The following is an 18,953-nucleotide window of genomic DNA, read 5'->3' as shown; positions in this document are numbered from 1 at the left end:
TGTTTAAAATTTGTTTCTCATATAATACGCATTTAAAAAAAATAAAATTTAGTACCATAGTGTACAATATAATGAAACCATGTCTGTTCAGATGTAGGCTGCAAATGTTTTTTAAAAATGGGGTGAAGTATCTTCAAAAGCACTGGACATTTAAAAACCTCAGTACTAATATTTATTTTTGAGAATTTATTTTAATATTGACCATCTGATTAGAGGTAAGATCAATTCTGTGCAATCATAGGAAATTATTTTATTTTAAAATAATATTGCTATTTATTCTTTTATGTCCCATAACCAAATTGCAAGCAAACTTCAAAAACAACTTTTCCTAATGTTTCATGTAGGTAACAATACAGGATACAAAAATAGAACTGGATACCTATAAACAGTCACGCCAAGGTCTGGATGAAATGTACAGTGATGTCTGGAACCAGTTGAAAGAGGAAAAAAAAATTAGGATGGTGAGGATACCACATGGCGGAGGGTGAAATGAAAGATTTATGGTTTTTCGTCTTTATTGTTAGTGCTATAACATTATAAGCATGTAATACAGAAAATGCTGTGGATTGCTTGAATCCAGGCTCCTTGCTCCACAGTGGATTTTCAAGCATCTTTCTCAGAATAGCTCAAACAAATGGACAGCAACAGTCCATAAAGAAAACAAAACACAGAGCTCATGGAAAGTTAAGAATGAAGTCCTCCTCTCATTTGCTAGACTATTACAATGAATACTATATTTTTAATGCTTTTTAAATTATCAACACAAAAAAGCAACTGTCTTTTTTTTCTTTGCGGTCATGCATTGTTGTGACTTATAGCAGTCACCTCTCAGGTGGAGCATTCTCTCAGCAGTTATGGTCTGGCTGGATTAAGAGCCCTCTGCTTCATTTCAGACTTTCTGCTCCTGTAGCCAGTCCCTACCTGGAAAGAAATACCCAGAATGGAGAAGGCTGACTTAAACATTCAGTTCTACTGTCTAGAGCAGGACTGCAAATAAAATAAAGTAGCAGAATGCTGAGAGTTAGAATATACTGTGTGCTGCTTTCCTTCTTACCATTCTTACTAACTTACTCATATTGTGTTATTTGGGCTGTTTGTCTCATTACATATAAAATAACTCAACGTTATTCCTTGGACATAATACACAGACAAGTTTCATGTAGGTTTAGCACATTAGAAATTTCTTACACGTGATTCATGCCCTATATAGCAATAATTAGGAAATCTTCTTCTAAGGAATTAGAGAAAGAGTTGGAGCTGCAGATTGGAATGAAAACAGAAATGGAAATTGCCATGAAACTACTGGAAAAAGATACTCATGAAAAACAAGACACTTTGGTTGCTCTTCGCCAACAGTTGGAAGAAGTTAAAGCTATTAATTTGCAGATGTTTCACAAATCCCAGGTAAATATATCAAATTTGTAGATGGAGAGAACTAAAAATATTGTCTTGCTGTTTGGTAATCCATACACGTGTTCCTTGTTGCAAGTATACAATTATCTTTGTTGCAGACTCTGTTATGTATGTTGTATCAATATGTGCTGGATAGCTTTACTAGTCAATAATCCTCTGAGAAGTCCTTCCGTAACACCTATCTTTAACCTTCCTTCCATAGTTTTCTCTTACCAGATGTCATGTGTCTTTATTGTAAGTTGTGTAGACTTTAGTTGTAAATTATTATATAAATTCCCTTTTTGAATACCATTTGGTACCCTGAAGAGAATGCACTAAAAAAATCAGTCAGTTTCTTGTTATACAGGGGGAGAATAGGGTCCCAGGAGTCTTGCCTATTGGTCCTCTGTTCAAGCCACTAGACTACGTAAGTTTAGTTCCTTGGAGCAGATCGGGCCATAAGATCAAACTGGGAGTTACTTGCATTCTGCAGCGTGGAAAAATAGAATCCCCTAGGTTGTGTTCCCTACTCTCTCACTGACTTCCTATGTGACATTAGGTAAGTCATATACTTCCTGTTTCCTCAAAATGGGTAAAATACTGATCTACCTCAGGAGTATTACGAAGATTCCTTGATGTCTGTAAAGCAATTGAAAATATTAAGATGAAAGGTGCTACAGAAGTGTAAGTTAGCCAACAAAAACTTGCAGGTGCAAATCAATATTTGCGCACACAGTCTAATAACAGTAAGCTTTAGTTACACTAGTGAGGTACTTTTTCATTTGTTCATCTGTTCATTTCATTTTTAATTGTACCTATATTTTCACCACCCTGTGTCTCTTCATATACTCCTACTTCCAGTACTACATTTGCATCTTCCTGTTCTGGTCTGACATTTGCCCTGTCTCAGCTTCTATATATGCATCTTCACTTCCTTTTTTGTTAAGCACTGTCACTGATCTCTTTAAGTTACCCTCCACGTTCATCCAGCCCGATCACTTCATTTCCTTTGAGTGTTTATTTCTAAAAAGAGAAGCTTTTGATTGTGTTGAATTTTTACTTAAAAGACCGGCCCCCCTGCTCCCATTTATCTTCTTTTGAAATACCATGGTCCAATTAATAGCTCTTAGGACTTTTCTCATCCTGCCCAAGTAGCCCTTTAAAAATTGTGTGTTGCTTGGGTTTTTTCACTTCTCCCTTAACACAGATTTGAGAGATGGTGTGTGACTGTTGGCTCCTAAAGGAGAAACAGGGGTGTTCCTCTTTCACTTTTTAACTTCTTTAGTACTATTCCAGCTGGTGCTGATGATACAATTAAAATCAAACACTGACTCGAGATCCTTGAATCAGTTGTATCCTTTCATTTTCTTAGCTTTTTGTTTTAAGGTGTGCCAACAGTAGTGTTATATCCCCTTAATTCTCCTTATCTCCTAATATAGCCCTTTAACTACTGTCCTCTTCCTTTCCTCGCAACCTCTAATGTTCCCAATCCTCCATTGTTATCTCCTCCGCCTTCAGTTGCCTGATCTCAAGAACCACTCCTATGCCAACTCCCTGACCTTTGCTCTCCCATTACTCCCTCTCTGGTACATCAAAACAGAGAACACCATTTAGTACATCTTGCCCTTTTCAGTTTTCTTCTGACTGCATCAAATTCTTCAAAATATCCTTGATTTTCTTTCTCAAGCACTAAACTTTGGCTCTAAACCTTATTGTTTTGGTTATGCTTTGGAATATTAAAGAAGAATTTATGTGAAATTATTTGCTCAAATTTCTTCTTACAGAATTCAGAGAGCTCACTGCAACAGAAAAAAGAAACAATATCCTCTTTTGAAGGAAAAACAAATCAGATGATGTCTACTATGAAACAAATGGAAGAGAGGTAATATTTACAAACTCTTAAAAAGGCAATGCTGGAAAAAGAATATTGATTATTAATATTAAAAGAACTTCCAATATTCTTACATATTACTGAAGCCTCAGTAGTGCCTGCATAGTTAAGACTTGGTTGAGCTTTTCAATTAAATCAGGACTAAGATCCCTCCATTTCATACTTCAAGAGCCTGAATTTAGTCTCCGCATTTACCACAGTTAATGTTAATGTGATCCTTTGAATTTTCTGTTCTGCCTATTGCATAAAATACTTGGTAACTCTTCTACACAACACTATTAAAATCATCCTGCCTTGAAGTGTAGCCATCAATGTATTACTTTCTTTTGCCTTCAAATAGATGTACACACACCATGAACTCCAAACTTCAGGCATTTCCACATGATCACTATACACTGGAAATATAAATATATAGAAATATATAAAACTTAATCATTTACTCTCCTTATTTGGTGTAGCCATACATTAAGAGAAGGATACATCTGTTCTCATATGCTGCCTCCCTGGCCCAGCTTCACAGCCCTGTTCCCTAGCTCCAGTCTGTGACAGGGGCCACAACAGAGGCAGCACTGAATAATGAGACCATTCTGATGGGCCTGAGCAGGGGGCAAGGAAACTAGATGATATGGACAAGTGTGATGGGGGTTCCCTGTGGTTGCCCCAACACAGATCAACTTCTCCCCACATTGCAGAGCACTGACTGCTAAAATTTTGCCTCTCCACTCCCTCCCCACCCTCCCAAACCCTCCATAGCTTCCAACTATCCACACTACACCCTCATCTTCCGTACAGATCCAGGCTCACCCTCTGACCTCCCCTTTGTGCACATTGTCTCTTTCTGCCCCCATACATATAGATCTGGCCCATACCACAACACTTACTGCATGTGTAAATGTATTCTGTGTACGCTGAGTTAAGGCATACATCCTATGTAGCTGCTTATGGCTTCCACAGAAACTGTTGTTTTTTAAATGTCCTATTGCTGTGCATTCAAATTCTCAGTTATACCACTGTAGAAAAATGGGTGCAATAGAATTTTTTAAAGGAAAGTATTGTCCATACTTAAGTAATACTTTTGTGCATTGATTCTAATAAATGCATTGCATGCCTTATTTTGCATTAGATTGCAGCATGCAGAACAGGCTAGGCAGGTAGCAGAAGAAAAAAATATCAAAATGAAGCAAGAGTTTGGTGGCAGAATTGAGACTCTACAGCAACAACTCTCCCAGCTGGACAATCAGTGGTACTTTTTTTTTTTACTTCTATAATACTTAATATAAAGAAGAAAAAAGTTAATTCTGTTTTGTTTTTAAGATTTGTGTTTCTTCTCTAGTGCCAAAGAGTGATAGATAACTAGTTTTTTATGGATGATAAATTATTTGCAATCATTAACTTTGTGTATGTACACGGGTAAGATGGTTAGTGGATGCTTTATTAATAAATGAATTAAACTTGCATGCTTTTCCCTTTTAATAACCAAAGATTATGAATGATTAACTTATTTAGCATCAGGGAGTGTGCTAGATCCTCTGCAGACAAAAAATGAGACCCAAAAGACTGAGTCTTAATAGAAAACATTCAGTCAAAAAAATGGGAAAGGATGCAAAGTGACATGTTGATTTATGGGGTGCTATCTTGCTCCTCCCCAGGACTCCTCCTGTTCTCAAACCCGGTCTGATTCACTTTGAGTCAGTGTTCAAATAAAGAAAAAATCTCTTACTGCATTAAAAGGGTCTGGAATTTAATACCAAATGCATCCCCCACTGTGCTGCTGATTCTTATTGAAGTCTTTCCAGGATTTCACTAATGGGGCTATGTACATGTGCATATACTCTCAATTGTAATGTTTTGTATGTTCAATTATTTATACATAAGCAGTCAAGTACACACCTAACTGAATAAAAACTCCACAACCCCTGAAACCCACTGTCTTGGCTGTTCCTTCCTTGCTGTGACCAAAGGAAAAGATTGTTTAACATAATTATTGATCTTTGCGCTGCCAAGACATCTCTCTCCCCCTTCCCGGAACAATGTTTCCAGTTTTGCCCTGGATTGGACAAGTGTTCCTGTCCTTTCTTTTTCCTAAAACTCTTTGTAAAAACAGCCTCTGTTACAACCAGCGTTATTTTAACAGCTCAATTCTGGAGAAAGAGTTAAAATCTGAAAAAGAACAGAGACAAACTTTGCAACGAGAGCTACATCAAGAGAAGGATACTACTAGTCTGCTAAAAACAGAACTGCAACAAATGGAAGGGTTGAAAAAGGTAAGCACATTGGGAGCATGGTGAGTGATTAGGATGGAAAGTCAACAGAAGCTATGCAAGTATTTCCCACCTTTGCTTGAATAGTTAGTTTATTTCTATAGACCCCCTCTCCCCCTCCCCCCCATTGCCCACTTGTGAAAGTGGTTACGGGAAAATGTTCAACAATTCGACTAACTTTCTGCAGGAAAATGCAAATAGGAGGAGCTTGGGGTCAGCATATTACAAAAGAAAGATGAATTGATGATATAACCCAAGTTTCAGTGGTGAATATTTAAAACTTAAAAACTAAAATGAGTGAACTAATTTTACAAGTTTTCAAATCCTCTGTGCTGCTTAAAATCATTTTCTACAAATCATTCTTTAAATTGACTTGCAGCAACCCACTCCCCTGTGTGCAATTGGCATTTGTTGTATTTATTTTAAGTGCCTGGAGGAGCAAAGCATACATTACTAAGATTGTAAGCCCCTTGGGGCAGGGACAGTCTTTGTTCTGTGTTTGTACAGCACCTAACACAATGGGGTCCTAGGCACTATAAAGAATAAGAGGTGTGTGCACTGCATATTGACTGAATAATAATTGCACCATTGGTGAATTGGTTGGTTTATGCCACATATAGTAGCTTACTCTGAGATTGCAGAGGCATGAAAAAAAATCTCTTCACCTCCTTTGTATTTGTATAATCATTTTAAAAACCTCCCCATGATGATCTACAATACCTAAATTGGATACCATTTAGATGTGAACAGGTTATTAACATAAACACAGTAAAAGCAAGATCCTAAAGTCCAAGAATAGGTATCTAGCTTTGCAGAGAAGCTAATCTATCATAAATTCCTCACCATGTTGGGCTGATTGTCTAGGACACAGATTATATAAGGTCAATGTTTGGTGGGATTTTTTTGTGTGTTGGGGGTTTTTTTGTTTGTTTTTTAAAGCTGCAAAAAACCCTCTCATTCTTCACACTGTGCTGAAGATGCTCAGCATTCATGTTCTTGTTCAGAGCATTGTGTGTTAATTATAGGAACTGCGAAAATTGCAAGATGAGAAGCAGCAGTTAGAGAAGGTCTGTGAAGAACAGGAACAAGCTCTACAAGAAATGGGACAACATCTTAGCCAGTAAGTTCCAATAACTTAAGAACCTTGTAGCTAAATGAGGTTGGATTTTCAAACTAATTCATAACATATGCAACAATTAAAGAGCATCCAGTTACATAAATAAGTGTCAATTTTAAGAAACGATGGATGAGTATGGAGAAAGTATATACCAAGGTTTGGGCAACTTGTGCATGTGTGTTTATCCATTCACTTCAGTGGTACTATTCGCACACAAGGGTTGCAGGATTGGGACTTTTTGTCCCCTCCCCTTAGTTCCAGCTAAACTCTGTTGCATTTTTTCTATAAATAGTCGTCTTTATCTCATGGTAAAATGCGAAGTAAATTCTTAATTTATCTTTTCCAGATCCAAACTGAAGATGGAAGATATTAAAGAAGTAAATAAAGCACTAAAGGTACTGTACACTTTATAAAAAGGTAAATTAAGTCTTGTACATATTTCATTTTAGATGACCTCATACTGCAGATAACTCTTAAAACTGAGTGAAATGATTTAGAATATGGCTGTGGGAAATTCCAAGTGTTGCAGCCCAAACCACCTTCAATTTCAAATCCTTTCTCCAAGTAATTCATAACTGAACTGATCTTTCTTGCATATGTGATTGTTTGTTTGTTTTTATTTTAGGGCCATACCTGGCTAAAAGATGATGAAGCAACCCACTGTAAACAATGTGAGAAGGAGTTCTCCATTTCAAGAAGAAAGGTAGTGGTGGTCAGTGGATAACTATGAAGAATACCCCTTTTTTTGGCGACTCGTGGGAGGTGCACAAAGAGTCAAGTGTCTCTCCAGCAGCTGGCCAGGACAGGGAGAGGCAGGGCCAGAGCCTCTTCCATCCACACTGACTGTGTCCTGGCTGACTGGGAGAGCGCCTGGCTGCGGTAGCAGCAGGCTGCCCGCGCCCGGGTTCAGCTTCTGGGGACAGTGGCCGAACAAGCTGGAGCCCCTCCGGCATGCTCAGTTAGCTCCTGTCCCTAGAAGTTGAGCCTGGGCAGGAAGCAGGCTGCCGCCACTCCCTCCCCAGGCTTTGCTTCTGGGGACAAGAGCCAACTCTGAGCATGCCAGGGAGGGTGGGGCAGGGCAGCACAAACTCCCTCAGCCACTTTCCCGGAAGGCAAGCCTGGACAGGAGGCAGCCCACAGCTGCCGCAGCTAGGCACTCTCCCAGGCAGATGCTGTGCTGCACTGGGCAGCATCCAGGAGTGGGTCCAGGGCCTGGTTGCTAGGCACAGCAGCCAAACATGCCAGGGGGAGCCAGCGCAGTGGGAGGACAGAGGTCCCCCGCAGGTAACATGCGGAGGGGATGGGCAGAGCGCAAGGACCCTGGGCTAGGTGGGGGAAGAGTCACGTTGGGGAGGTCAAATGGTCTTACCCTTTAGCTGGTGCCCCCCGCCCATTATGGAGAGGCACCAGTCATCTACCCTTCTAATGTGTGTCAGCTCATTTTGCTAGGGAAGAAGTATTTAAAAGCCTCTAATTCCAGATCTTGTCATACATTACTAACTAGAGAAAATTGACTTGACTTTGAGTAACACTATCCCGTTAACCTGACGGGGGAGAGAGAACAAGTTTCTTAAAAATGTTTAAAAGGTGATTGTTTCTAAAAACTGTGATTTAGCATAAACCAGAGTCTTGTGTGCTCTCAATGAGGATGTTGCTTGATAGCAGGAATTTGTAGCTTTCTGGTAGTGCACTGCGCTGCCCTGGAGAAACTTGGGTTCAATTCCCATTGTGGCTTCCTTTTCTAACCAGCAAGAACTGGAAGTGCTAAGGCATTTTTTTAGTCTCCTGAAAGAATGAATGTCTCAAGATGCATGACCCCCTTCTAGCTAAGCAGCTGTGATGACAGCCTCCAGATTGAATTCTGTGTAGTCCTCATGTGGAAGGAAGTGGATCCTTGATGTGGGGAGGGTAGAGGCAGGGCCGTCCTTACCCATATGCAAAGCACGCAGCTGCACAGGGCACCAGGAAATTTCCTGGTGCCCTGCACAGCTGCGTGCTGCTCCAGCCCCTGCCCCGGCTCTTCCCCAGGCCCCTGCCCCATCCCCACTCCCCTGAAGATTGCAGCCAGGCCTGACCCTGCACTCACCGTGTGTAAGTGGAGTGACCCGGCCCCAGCCTGCTCCACTCCCCTGGTTCCCAGGCTTGCGGGGAGGGGGAACCACCCCCCAGCACTCGCCAGCTGCGCGGCTGGGAGCCAGGGGAGCAGAGCAGGCTGGGGCTGGGTCACTCCACTTCCCGCGGAGGCCTGGGGCCCCACACAGCCCCCCGCTGCATAGGGCACCAAAATACCTAGGGACGGTCCTGGTTGGAGGCTCAGGAAACAGTGGATAGTGCAGCAGGAGCTTATCACAATTTGCTAATAGCCTGCTGTAGTTAAAGATTAAACTGTACAGTTTGTGCTTACTCAATCCTAATTTTGCTTTAAACTGTCTTGTAGCATCACTGTAGAAACTGTGGTGACATCTTTTGCAACACTTGTTCCAGCAATGAACTGGCACTGCCATCCTACCCTAAACCTGTGCGTGTTTGTGACGCGTGTCACACTTTACTGCTTCAGAGATGTTCATCTACTGCTCCCTAATGCTTCAGTTGTTTCAAGAGGACCATCCTAAGCTTGGAGAAGGAGTCATGAATTTTTTTAAAAGTTTGACTTCCAGTACCCCTTGTGCAGAAGAAAACATCTCTTTAGACTTCAACACTTTCCATTCTAGAACAGGTCAAGTAATAATTTAAAAGATATAAAGGTATTTATAGGAATTATGAAAGCTAATATTTTGCCAATATATTTCATAATGAAATAAAGTAGAATTAAAAATCATATAATTTAAAAAGTGCTCAACATGCTGAAACTTTGAAGTGCGAATTCACTTTTCTGAATTTTATAAAAAGCTATTTTCTTTATTTAAAACTTTGTACTTCACATTTGTACATCTGACCTCTTAAAAAAAAAAAAATCACTGATTTGTTTCTGCACACTGTAGCCTCATGGTTCTAGTCTAACTACTCACTTTTAATATATTCCAGATTATATTATGTTAGTTATGTACAGTTTTATATGTGAACAAAGTAAATTGAACATGGAAAAACAGTCAACCGTCTACATGTATAAATGAATGTGCCTTCACGATATACTTCAAAGTAAAAATAGCATATAGACTATATTTGTTTCTAAAGCACTTATGAATACAATAGTGATTATGCAATAAAGTCTTTGTTAAACTATGAAAACGAGATATTTAGTCTTAACACTGTTCCATTTTTTTCTTGAAAATAAATACCAATGAGTAAAATCAAGCATGTAATCTTTGAAAGATTTTCATTTTGCAGAACAAAATACTATTCCTAGTTTATAGAGAACGTAAAGCAAGAAGACACTTTTAAAGTAACTGAGTGTAATGGAACTGAAGTACTGTGTAGTATAAAAAAGCAATACAAACTAAGAGCAAAGAAGCAAGAGAATGTATACATAAAAAAAACCATCCAACATTCTGGGGAAACGAGAGTCTGTTCATAGGAACTTGAAACACCTACACAAAATGTAACTACCTCAAACCACTCTGCATAAAAGAAAAAGTGAAGAAACTGAAACTTGACACAAAATGCCCCCCATAAGGGCAGAAATGAAGGCACTGCCCTTAACTTTTGACTCTGTTCATAGGTTTTCGACGTTAAGGTGTAAAGGGACCATCATGATCATCTAGTTTGACGTCCTGCATGTTGCAGACCACAGAACCTCACCCCCCCACTCCTGTAATAGACCCCTAACCTCTGGCTGAGTTACAGAAGTCCTCAAATCATGGCTTAAAGACTTCAGGTTACAGAGAATCCACTATTTACACCAGTTTAAACCTACAAGTGACCCATGCCCCATGCTGCAGAGGAATATGAAAAACCTCCTAGGTCTCTGCTAATCTGACCCAGGGGAAAATTCCTTCCCAACCTCAAATATGGTGATCTCTTAGATGCTGAGTGTGTGGGCAAGACCCACCAGCCAGACACCTGGGAAAGAATTCTCTGGGGTAACTCAGAACCCTCCCTATCTATTATACTATCCCATCACAGCCAGTGGAGATATTTGCAGCTATCAGTGGCAGATCGGCTACATGCCGTGGTAGGCAGTCTCATCCTACCATCCCTTCAATAAATTCATCAAGTTCAGTCTTGAAGCCAGTTAGGTTTTTGCCCCCACTGCTCCCCTTGGAAGGCTGTTCCAGAACTTCACTCCTCTGATGGTTAGGAACCTTCATCTAATTTTGAGCCTAAACTTGTTGGCCTGTTTATATCCATTTGTTCTTGTGTCCAAATTGGCGCTTAACTTAAATAATTCTTTTCCCTCTTAGGATTACTCTCTATAAATACACCTGAGAGATAAACACTATCTCCCCGCAGCCTTCTTTTGGTTAGGCTAAACAAGCCAAGCTTGTTTTGAGTCTCCTCTCATAAGATAGGTTTCCATTCCATTCCTCAGATCATCCTAGTAGCCCTTCTCTGCCCCTGTTCCAATTTGAATTCATCTTTCTTAAACATGGGAGACCAGAATTGCACACAGTATTCCAGATGAGGTCTCACCAGTGCCTTGTATAACAGTACTGACACTTCCCTGTCTCTAGTAGAAATACCTCATCTGATGCATCCTAGGACTGTATTAGCCTTTTTTACAGCTGCATCACATTGATGACTCAGTTTTCCTGTGATCAACCAATACACTCAAACTTTCTCCTCCTCTCACTTCCAAATCGTATATCCCCAGCTTATAGCAAAAATTCTTGTTGTTAGTCCCTTGATGTGTGACCTTGTACTTCGCACAATTAAATTTCATCCCATTTCTATTACTCCAGTTTACAAGGTCATCCAGATCATTTTGTATGATATTCTGGTTCTCCTCCATATTGGCTAATCCTCCCAACTGTGTGTCATCTGCAAATTTTATTAGCATACTCCCACTTTTTGTGCCAAGATCAATAATAAAAATGTTAAATAAGGTTGGTCCCAAGACTGATCCCTGAGGAACTCCCACTAGTAACCTCCCTCCAGCCTGACAGTTCACCTTTACGTATGAACCATTGTAGTCTCCCCTTTAACCAGTTCTTTACCCTCCTTTCAATTCTCCTCTTAGTTAAACTGGAGAAAATAGGGATTAATTTCCCATGTGGAACTGTATCAAACTTTATGAAATCCAGGCACATTTGATCTACTGCATTTCCTTTGTCTAAAAAATCAGTTATCTTCTCAAAGAAGGAGATCAGGTTGGTTTGTCACAATCTACCTTTTGTAAAACCATGTTGTATTTTATCCCAATTACAGTTCACCTCTGTCTTTAACTACTCTTTCAAAATTTATTCCAATTTGCATACAATTGAGGTCAAACTAACAGGCCTGTTGCTTCCTGCATCACTCTCTCCCCCCCCACCCCTTCTTAAAAATAGAAGCTATAGAAGCAATTCTCCAGTCATAGGGTACAATCCCTGAGTTTACAGATTCATTAAAAATTCTTGCTCTTGCGCTTGCAACTTCATATGCTAGTTTCTTTAATATTCTTGGATGGAGATTTTTCCAGTTACCCCAATTTAGTCTCATTAAGCTGTTTGACTTCCACTCAGATGTGGTAATATCTACCTCCATATCTGTGTACCTATTAGTCACCCTGCCACTATCTCTAAGCTCTTCATCAGCCTTATTAAAAACTGAGGCAAAGTATTAGTTTGGGTGCTGGGCCATGCCTAGATTATCTTTAACCTCCATCCCATCCTCAGGATTTAGCACTCCCACTTCTTCTTTCCTTGTGTGTGTTTGTTTTTTTTTAATTAATATGGCTAGAGAACCTTTTACTATTGATTTTAATTCTCTTTGCAAGGTACAAGTCTGTTTGGCTTTTGGCAGTTCTTTCTTTATTCCTACACCTTCTGACTTCTAAGAGGTAACTTTCCTTGCTGATTCATCCCATTTTCCATCCCTTCTAAGCTTTCGGCTTTCTCTTAATCACCCCATTTGAGATGTTTGCTGCTTATCCAGTTTAGTCTGCAACCCTTCCCTACAAATTTTTCCCCTTGCTTGGGATGCTGGTATCAGTAGTTTCTGCAATTTTGACGAAGTATCCAAGCCTCCTCTACATTCAGATCCTTGAGTTCTTTGGTCCAGTCCACTTCCCTAATTCCCTTCATTTTTTTGTTAGTTAGCGTTACCATACGTCCATATTTTCCCAGGCATGTCCAGCTTTTTGGTTCTTAAATTGCCATCTGGGAGGAATTTTTAAATATCTAAAAACATCTGGGATTTTGCCATTCTTCCCCAAAGAAGAGTTGATCATTCAAGAGGGTGAATGTTGATCACTCAAAAGTGCCTGCTTTTTCCCCCTAGCTCCCAGCACTTGCGCCACAAAACAGCTGTTCTGCGTGGCTGGGAGGGAGGGGGAAGGCGGTGGAGGCAGGGCTGGGGATTTGGGGAAAGGGTCCAATGGGGCAGGGAGGGGGTGGAGTTGTGGCTGGACCAGGGGCACGGGGGTGCAAGCAAATCCCTCCCCTCCCTGCCCCCAGAGTATCCTCTTTTTGGAATGTTCAAATACGGTAACCCTAAGTTAGCCCTTTTGAAATCAAGGATGCTAGTTGCAGATCTGTTTTTGTTTCTCCTTCCATTTAGTTTAAACTGAATTAGCTCACGATCACTCAAACCAAGGTTGTCCTGTACAACCATAAGATCTTCCGTACTCACCAATACCAAATCTAAAATGGCATCGCCTTCTGTTGGTTCAGTGACTATTTGGTGAAGAAATCTGTCAAATATCACATCCAGAAAAAGCTGGGCCCTACTATTATTAGTAGCACTTGTTCTCCAATCTGTATCTAAACTTTGCTAATGCTTGAATATTCCCAGCAGTAATTACCTTACTGGTAATTGATAAACTCATCAGTGTGTTGAATTTGGCTGGATAAAGGACACCTGTTGTGGGACTGGGTAGAAAAGAGAATGTATTTGTTGACTATGCCAATACCTTTGTATCTGTTTTGCTGCCTTCAGCAGCGTACTCGCTAACAGAAAGTTGTCAGATCTCTCTTGAAGCTCACTCTGTGAATACCCACTTTTTCAGTACTAATTAAGTTCAAAATTGAATAGGCACATGCTACTTAGGGTAATGTTGCATCAGTAAAATGGACTGCCAGAATGGATAGAATAGAGAGCTGTGTGATTTTACACTACTTGAGGGTAAGAGAAAATGCTTTTTCTCCAAAACTAGCTTCACTTATATTGCTCTTTACTTTACTGGGCTACATTCTAGCCTTTTCCTGCTAATGACAGAAAAGAATGAATAAAGAAAAAACAAGGTACGCTACCAAGCAAGTTAGACAAACAACTGCAGAGCTACTTGGTGAGAAGGGTAAGGACAGGAAGAAAAAACTACCCTAAAACAGTGTTAGGTCAAGGATTCATCTGCTTTTTCCTAATGTAGACTACCTCCCTCCCTATTCATATATTGTGTGCAGACCAACTCCCCTCCAGGACCACATGACAGGCTATTGGTAAGCACAGCAACTGATTACATGGAAAATGATTTGTCTCTCAAGGTTATTTTAGAAGCTAGAATGAGCCAGTACTACATGACTAGTCAACTCTGAACTACCAGCATATGCCCTCCCTACCTACTTGTGTTAGGTAAGCAGTGGAAGTGAGCTATCAATTGTTGGGATAAGTTTGCATGTTTTTTTTAACTCTTTGAAGTGGTCTGATGCTCTGTTCTTTACTGATAGGGCAGTTCTCAGATATTTGACTGCCCTATGAAGCAGTGTACTACCCATGGCACTCTAGGGCAAGTACAGCAATTACTTTGTGTCGTTTTAGCTACCTAATGCAAGTTCTTTTGGAGATGTTTACAACAGTCTAATTTTGCTCCTGGTCTTTCCCCTGGGGTGCTGCTCTGGCTCTTACTTTCACGTGGCCCCCTTCCTCACATACATCCTTCCCACCACATCACTTACCTGTTGCTTAGTGGTGCTTGTTCCCCCTCTCCTCGTGTTCCATTTCAATGATGTGAAGAGCAGCATTCAAGTTAAATAATAGATTGATGGTTGCTCGTGCAGGTCTTAGTACTAGAGAATACTGTGAATTTAGTTCTGAACAGATTTTGTTTTTTTTTTAAGTTAAGAACTGAAGGATTAAATAATCAGTTTGCTTTGTATATAGCAGCATCTGATGAAGCCAGTTGGCTTGAGTTTTTCATACACACAAAAACATAGGGAAGGAGAACTTTAGAGCCAGAATTGGCAATACAGGGGACGTTGTATTACTCTCAAACAACCCCCTTCCCCAAAAAACCCAGCTGGTTTCAAGTTGTTTCTCTTCTCTACAGGAATCCTGTGCTATTGTGTGCAGGCTGGACAGTGTATGTGCTGATAGCTGTACAGTATGTTCAATGGGTGGACCCCAGCATTATTCATTACCTAGAATCCTCCAGATTTTCACAATAGTGCTGTTCAGTTAATAAAGATCTATCTCAGACCAGATTGTAAGGCTGTTTTAAAAACAACAACTATCAAATCACCAAACAGTATTGTGGCCACTAAGGGAATATCTACTCACCACACCCAGCCTTGTTCATATCTAGTGTTTTCTCCCTTCCCAACAGATTTCCAATTGAAGGCACTTTTTGTGAAAAAGCTATTCCTAAAAAAAGGCCCTACAGAAGATTAATCTAACTTGTACCATTGGTGCTGAAAATGCTCTGGTATTTAATCCTAGACCCTGTAGGTCAATGTTACCTGGAAAGGCTGTGAATATAGAGATTTGAGTAAGCCCATTAAAGTCAAACCTGTGCATTAAACAAAGCATGGGCCCTGCTGAAAAATTAGTCTAAAAAGGCACTATGGGATCAGAAGTTCTTTGTCTTGATAAGGTGGTTTGTCTACCTCCTTTATGAAGCACTTTGGAGATTTACTAAGGGATACAGCAGCTTTTGCTAGTATTTTTTTAAGGAGCCAAAGTCAGAGTGAAAGCCCTTGAGAACAGAGATCCTCCAGCCAGGAAAGGGAAGCTCTTGCAAAGGCAGCGAATCTGACAGTGGAGGAGAATGCTTCAAAGCCCTTTGTCATTCTATCTCTGTACTCCTCACAGTAGAATTCTTCTTCAGAGGGAACAGTGGCATCAACATTTGTCATCTCACCAATAGAGCCCTTTGGTTCTTGAATGTTACAGAGCCTGAGATTGCTCTTATTCATATCCTTGCCCCTCTCAGGCTTGTTCCTTCCCTGATCACTTGCTCAAAGAAGTGAGGGATATTGCTGCCTGAAGGATTTTTTGAGGGGAGAAATTTACTCTTAGGGCTTACTGTCAAGAGCCTGCTCAGGGTTCAAAGCCAGACCCTTATTTTCCTCAGTAGTAGAGGAAGCAGAGAACTTCAAAATCCCTCCCCTTCTGGCTCCCATTCCCCTTAAAAGGGAAAAATGTGTCCAGTTCATCCCTCCTGCTTGGCTTGGGATGGATGGGGGCTGATTAGGAGCCTGGCTTGTTTCCCCAAGGCACCCCTTCTTTAGGGGGATGACTTGTTGCCCCACAACTTCCCTCTTTGTTCTGCATAGATGCCTTGGGACTTACCTCCTGCATGAAGCACTTCTTGCTATTAGAGCATCTCCCTGCTCTGCAGCAGGGTTCTAGGTCCATTCTCCCCCACCCCCTTATTGGAGCTATGGCTGCCTGGGTAGTTAGGGGACCCTACCTGCCTGTTTCACTGCTGGCCCCGGGAAGTCAGGACAGAAGGATGGAGTCAGGCTGGACGCAACTTGCTGTCTGCTGAGCCTGGGGAAACTGCCTCTCAGAGTATAACTTGCATAGGGCCCAGTGCTTTCTTGGCTGCTCTGCCCTGCTTCTATGGGGCAGAAGAGCAAGCAGGGAGAGTTAAAACCACAAGGGGTTAACTGACCCAAGGAGAAGCAGGAATGCTGAGGAGAGAAAGGTGCTCCCCCCTGCCCAAAAAATTGGGCACAAAAGTTACACCTTCTATTTTAAGGGAAGCAGCAAAAGAAACACCTGTCTACTGATGCATATTGAGATACTCTGGCAGCAAGCCAGGGTCATGGTTAGACTGTGAAGCCAAAACACTGAGCCACCTCCATGAGCTATAGGGAGAGCAGAAGAGTCCAGCTGTCCAGACCTGTGAGAGACACTGGGCTGCAAAAAGGCCATATCTTCAAGCAGTTACACAGAAAGAATCTGCAAACTTGTATGCAGCCTGAATGTGAGGACCTTGATTGGTTCAAGTCAAAGATGATCAGAATATGGGCCTCAGTAACATGCAGGATGGTGGCTGCAGTATTTGAGAAAAAGGGCTTTTGGGGGTAGGAAAGAGGATTAAAAGTGGTTTTAGCCCTGTTGAGCTAGAGCGGTCAGACAGCTTAAGACATTAGTTCAGACAGGTGAAAGAACTGGAATAGAGGTAGATCGGAGAGTTGTCAGCAGAGATTGTAGCTAAATATGTCTGCAGATGAGATTACTTGGAAATAAAGGCTGAAGAGAAGGAAAGTAAGGGCACAACCCTATGAAATGCCCACAGGAAGTTAAGGAGGGAAGGATCTTCTGAGGGAGCTATTATTGATGGAGGACAATCAGGAAAGGACAGTCTCAGAAGCCAAAGGAATACAAGAGAATGAGGATGGAGTACTGGTTCTGTGCTTTGGGCAAGAGCAGTTTTGATTGAGAGCAAGGGGTGGAAGATAGACTGGAGAGGTCTAAAATAGAATGGAGAGGGACAGTGGCTTAACTGTAGACAGTGCATTCAGTGAGCTTAGAGATGAAAGAAGGGAGATGGTGTGGTAGTTTGAAAGGCAAGTGAGGTCAGGACTGTTTGTGGGGGGGTAGATAGCAGAGACTTGTGTGCTTGTACTGTGAAGAGAGCAGTCATGAGGAAAATCAGAAAGTAGAGGTGCCACAAATTTTTGCATGTGGGATAGGGCAGAAAGATGAGTGGTATGAGGGGAAGCCTAGGGTTATGTATTTTGTCATTCTCTTGAAAAAAAATCATTAAGTATAGTGTTTAAGAAGTGTGTGAAAAGTGGCAAAAACATGGCTGAAGTTCCAGACTTGGGATTCAATTGACCGAGTTAGGAAGATAGCAGAACAGAGAGAACAAATGTAATGGAGAAAGTAAAGGTATCTGGCAAAAACTCCATGATATGCAGCAGGATGAGAGCAGCAAAAGAGGAAGTGGATGTTGAGTGTGCAAGGGCTGAAACCCCTTGGCAAGGTTGACAAGAGTTAAGGGTGGAGAACAGTAAGACTGGAGAAAGTCAGCCATATAAGTGAAAGGGCAGGAGGCCGATGACTGAGAACAGACAAATTAATGCTGACAGATTAGAAATCTGGGAAAGGCCAGCTGACAGGTTGATAGAGGGGCTCATGGGTGATGCTGAAAGACCAGAGCTTGTTCAAGGTAAGCTGAATGAATGACTCTTGGGGAGTTGAGAGGGTTGAAGCCAGTACTGCAAGTTGAACAAAGAGGCGGGAAAACGTGCAGTGTGTGTTAAGTCAAGTCAGTCTGCGTGGGAGACGGAGGGAGCCAGGAGTTGAAAGCATAAAGGAAGGCTGAGGTGGGTGGGTGGATGGTAGCTGATAGCAGCAGGGTGCAGGACAAGAGTGCTGTTCAAAGGGGAGTTGGAAGCAGCAGGAAAGGAGCCCAGCACTCCTGCTATAGTCTCATCCAGACTGGGTAGCAGGAGGATAGAGGCCTCCTTAAAGTTAGGTCTGCACTGTTAGAGGCGAGATTCCTGTAGATATCCTCATGCTAGCTCCCCAACAAGGAGTGCTAAAAAGTGTAGCTGTGGTGGGACCTGCTACCCACCCACACCAGCTACAAACCCACCTGAACCGTGTAGGCACCTGGCATGGTCAGGCAGTGCCACCACAGCTACACTATTTTTAGCACACTAGCTTCATCAAGCGCACAGTAGGTCTACCACCCCCCCGCCACCCTCCCGCTCCTTGTATAGATATTCTTTAAGAGGGTAGAGGCAGGGTCAGATCCAGTTCTTTTGAGCCAGTAACTGATGAGATGAAGAGCTCACAAGTGGTTGAGTTTTGTTTTTTAGAGCAGTTATTCCAGAGCCAGCAGTGAAGACAGGGAAGGAATGGTTGGATGGGTGGAAGGTGGTTCAGATGTGGATCTGGAACCTGGTTGTGCTGGTAAGAGAATGGAGAAGACAGCATTAAAGAGTAACAGGTAGAGGTGTCAGAGTAACAGCCGTGTTAGTCTGTATTTGCAAAAAGAAAAAGGAGGACTTGTGGCACCTTAGCGACTAACCAATTTATTTGA

At 41.5% G+C, this 18,953-nt stretch overlaps 1 protein-coding gene and 1 long non-coding RNA gene across 14 annotated transcripts in view; one reads left to right on the top strand and one right to left on the bottom strand.

Moving 5' to 3' along the window:
* The window catches only part of RUFY1 (RUN and FYVE domain containing 1), a 43,578-nt gene extending 33,623 nt beyond the window's left edge, over positions 1 to 9,955 (top strand). For 7 of the 13 annotated variants that reach the window (XM_043520644.1, XM_037906073.1, XM_043520643.1 and 4 more), the window contains 9 exons: positions 345 to 461; positions 1,237 to 1,404; positions 3,177 to 3,274; positions 4,407 to 4,526; positions 5,418 to 5,547; positions 6,570 to 6,664; positions 7,008 to 7,056; positions 7,287 to 7,373; positions 9,099 to 9,955. In XM_043520644.1, coding sequence (XP_043376579.1) covers positions 345 to 461; positions 1,237 to 1,404; positions 3,177 to 3,274; positions 4,407 to 4,526; positions 5,418 to 5,547; positions 6,570 to 6,664; positions 7,008 to 7,056; positions 7,287 to 7,373; positions 9,099 to 9,242 — 1,008 coding nt within the window. In that variant the 3' untranslated portion in view covers positions 9,243 to 9,955. The remainder of the gene's footprint in view (positions 1 to 344; positions 462 to 1,236; positions 1,405 to 3,176; positions 3,275 to 4,406; positions 4,527 to 5,417; positions 5,548 to 6,569; positions 6,665 to 7,007; positions 7,057 to 7,286; positions 7,374 to 9,098) is intronic. The other 6 variants (XM_043520645.1, XM_043520646.1, XM_027833637.3 and 3 more) reach the window with 1 other exon arrangement.
* Positions 498 to 16,275, bottom strand: LOC122461362. The gene is made up of 2 exons (XR_006283206.1): positions 14,632 to 16,275; positions 498 to 3,678 (listed from the first exon to the last, which is right to left on the bottom strand). It is a non-coding gene; the product is annotated as an uncharacterized LOC122461362 (long non-coding RNA).
* Between the last annotated feature and the right edge of the window lie 2,678 nt (positions 16,276 to 18,953).

Source organism: Chelonia mydas, chromosome 8 (assembly GCF_015237465.2).
Source record: "Chelonia mydas isolate rCheMyd1 chromosome 8, rCheMyd1.pri.v2, whole genome shotgun sequence".
NCBI classification, from domain to species: Eukaryota; Metazoa; Chordata; order Testudines; family Cheloniidae; genus Chelonia; species Chelonia mydas.
Note: the sequence above shows the minus strand (reverse complement) of the source record. Positions and strands in the feature narration are given on the sequence as shown.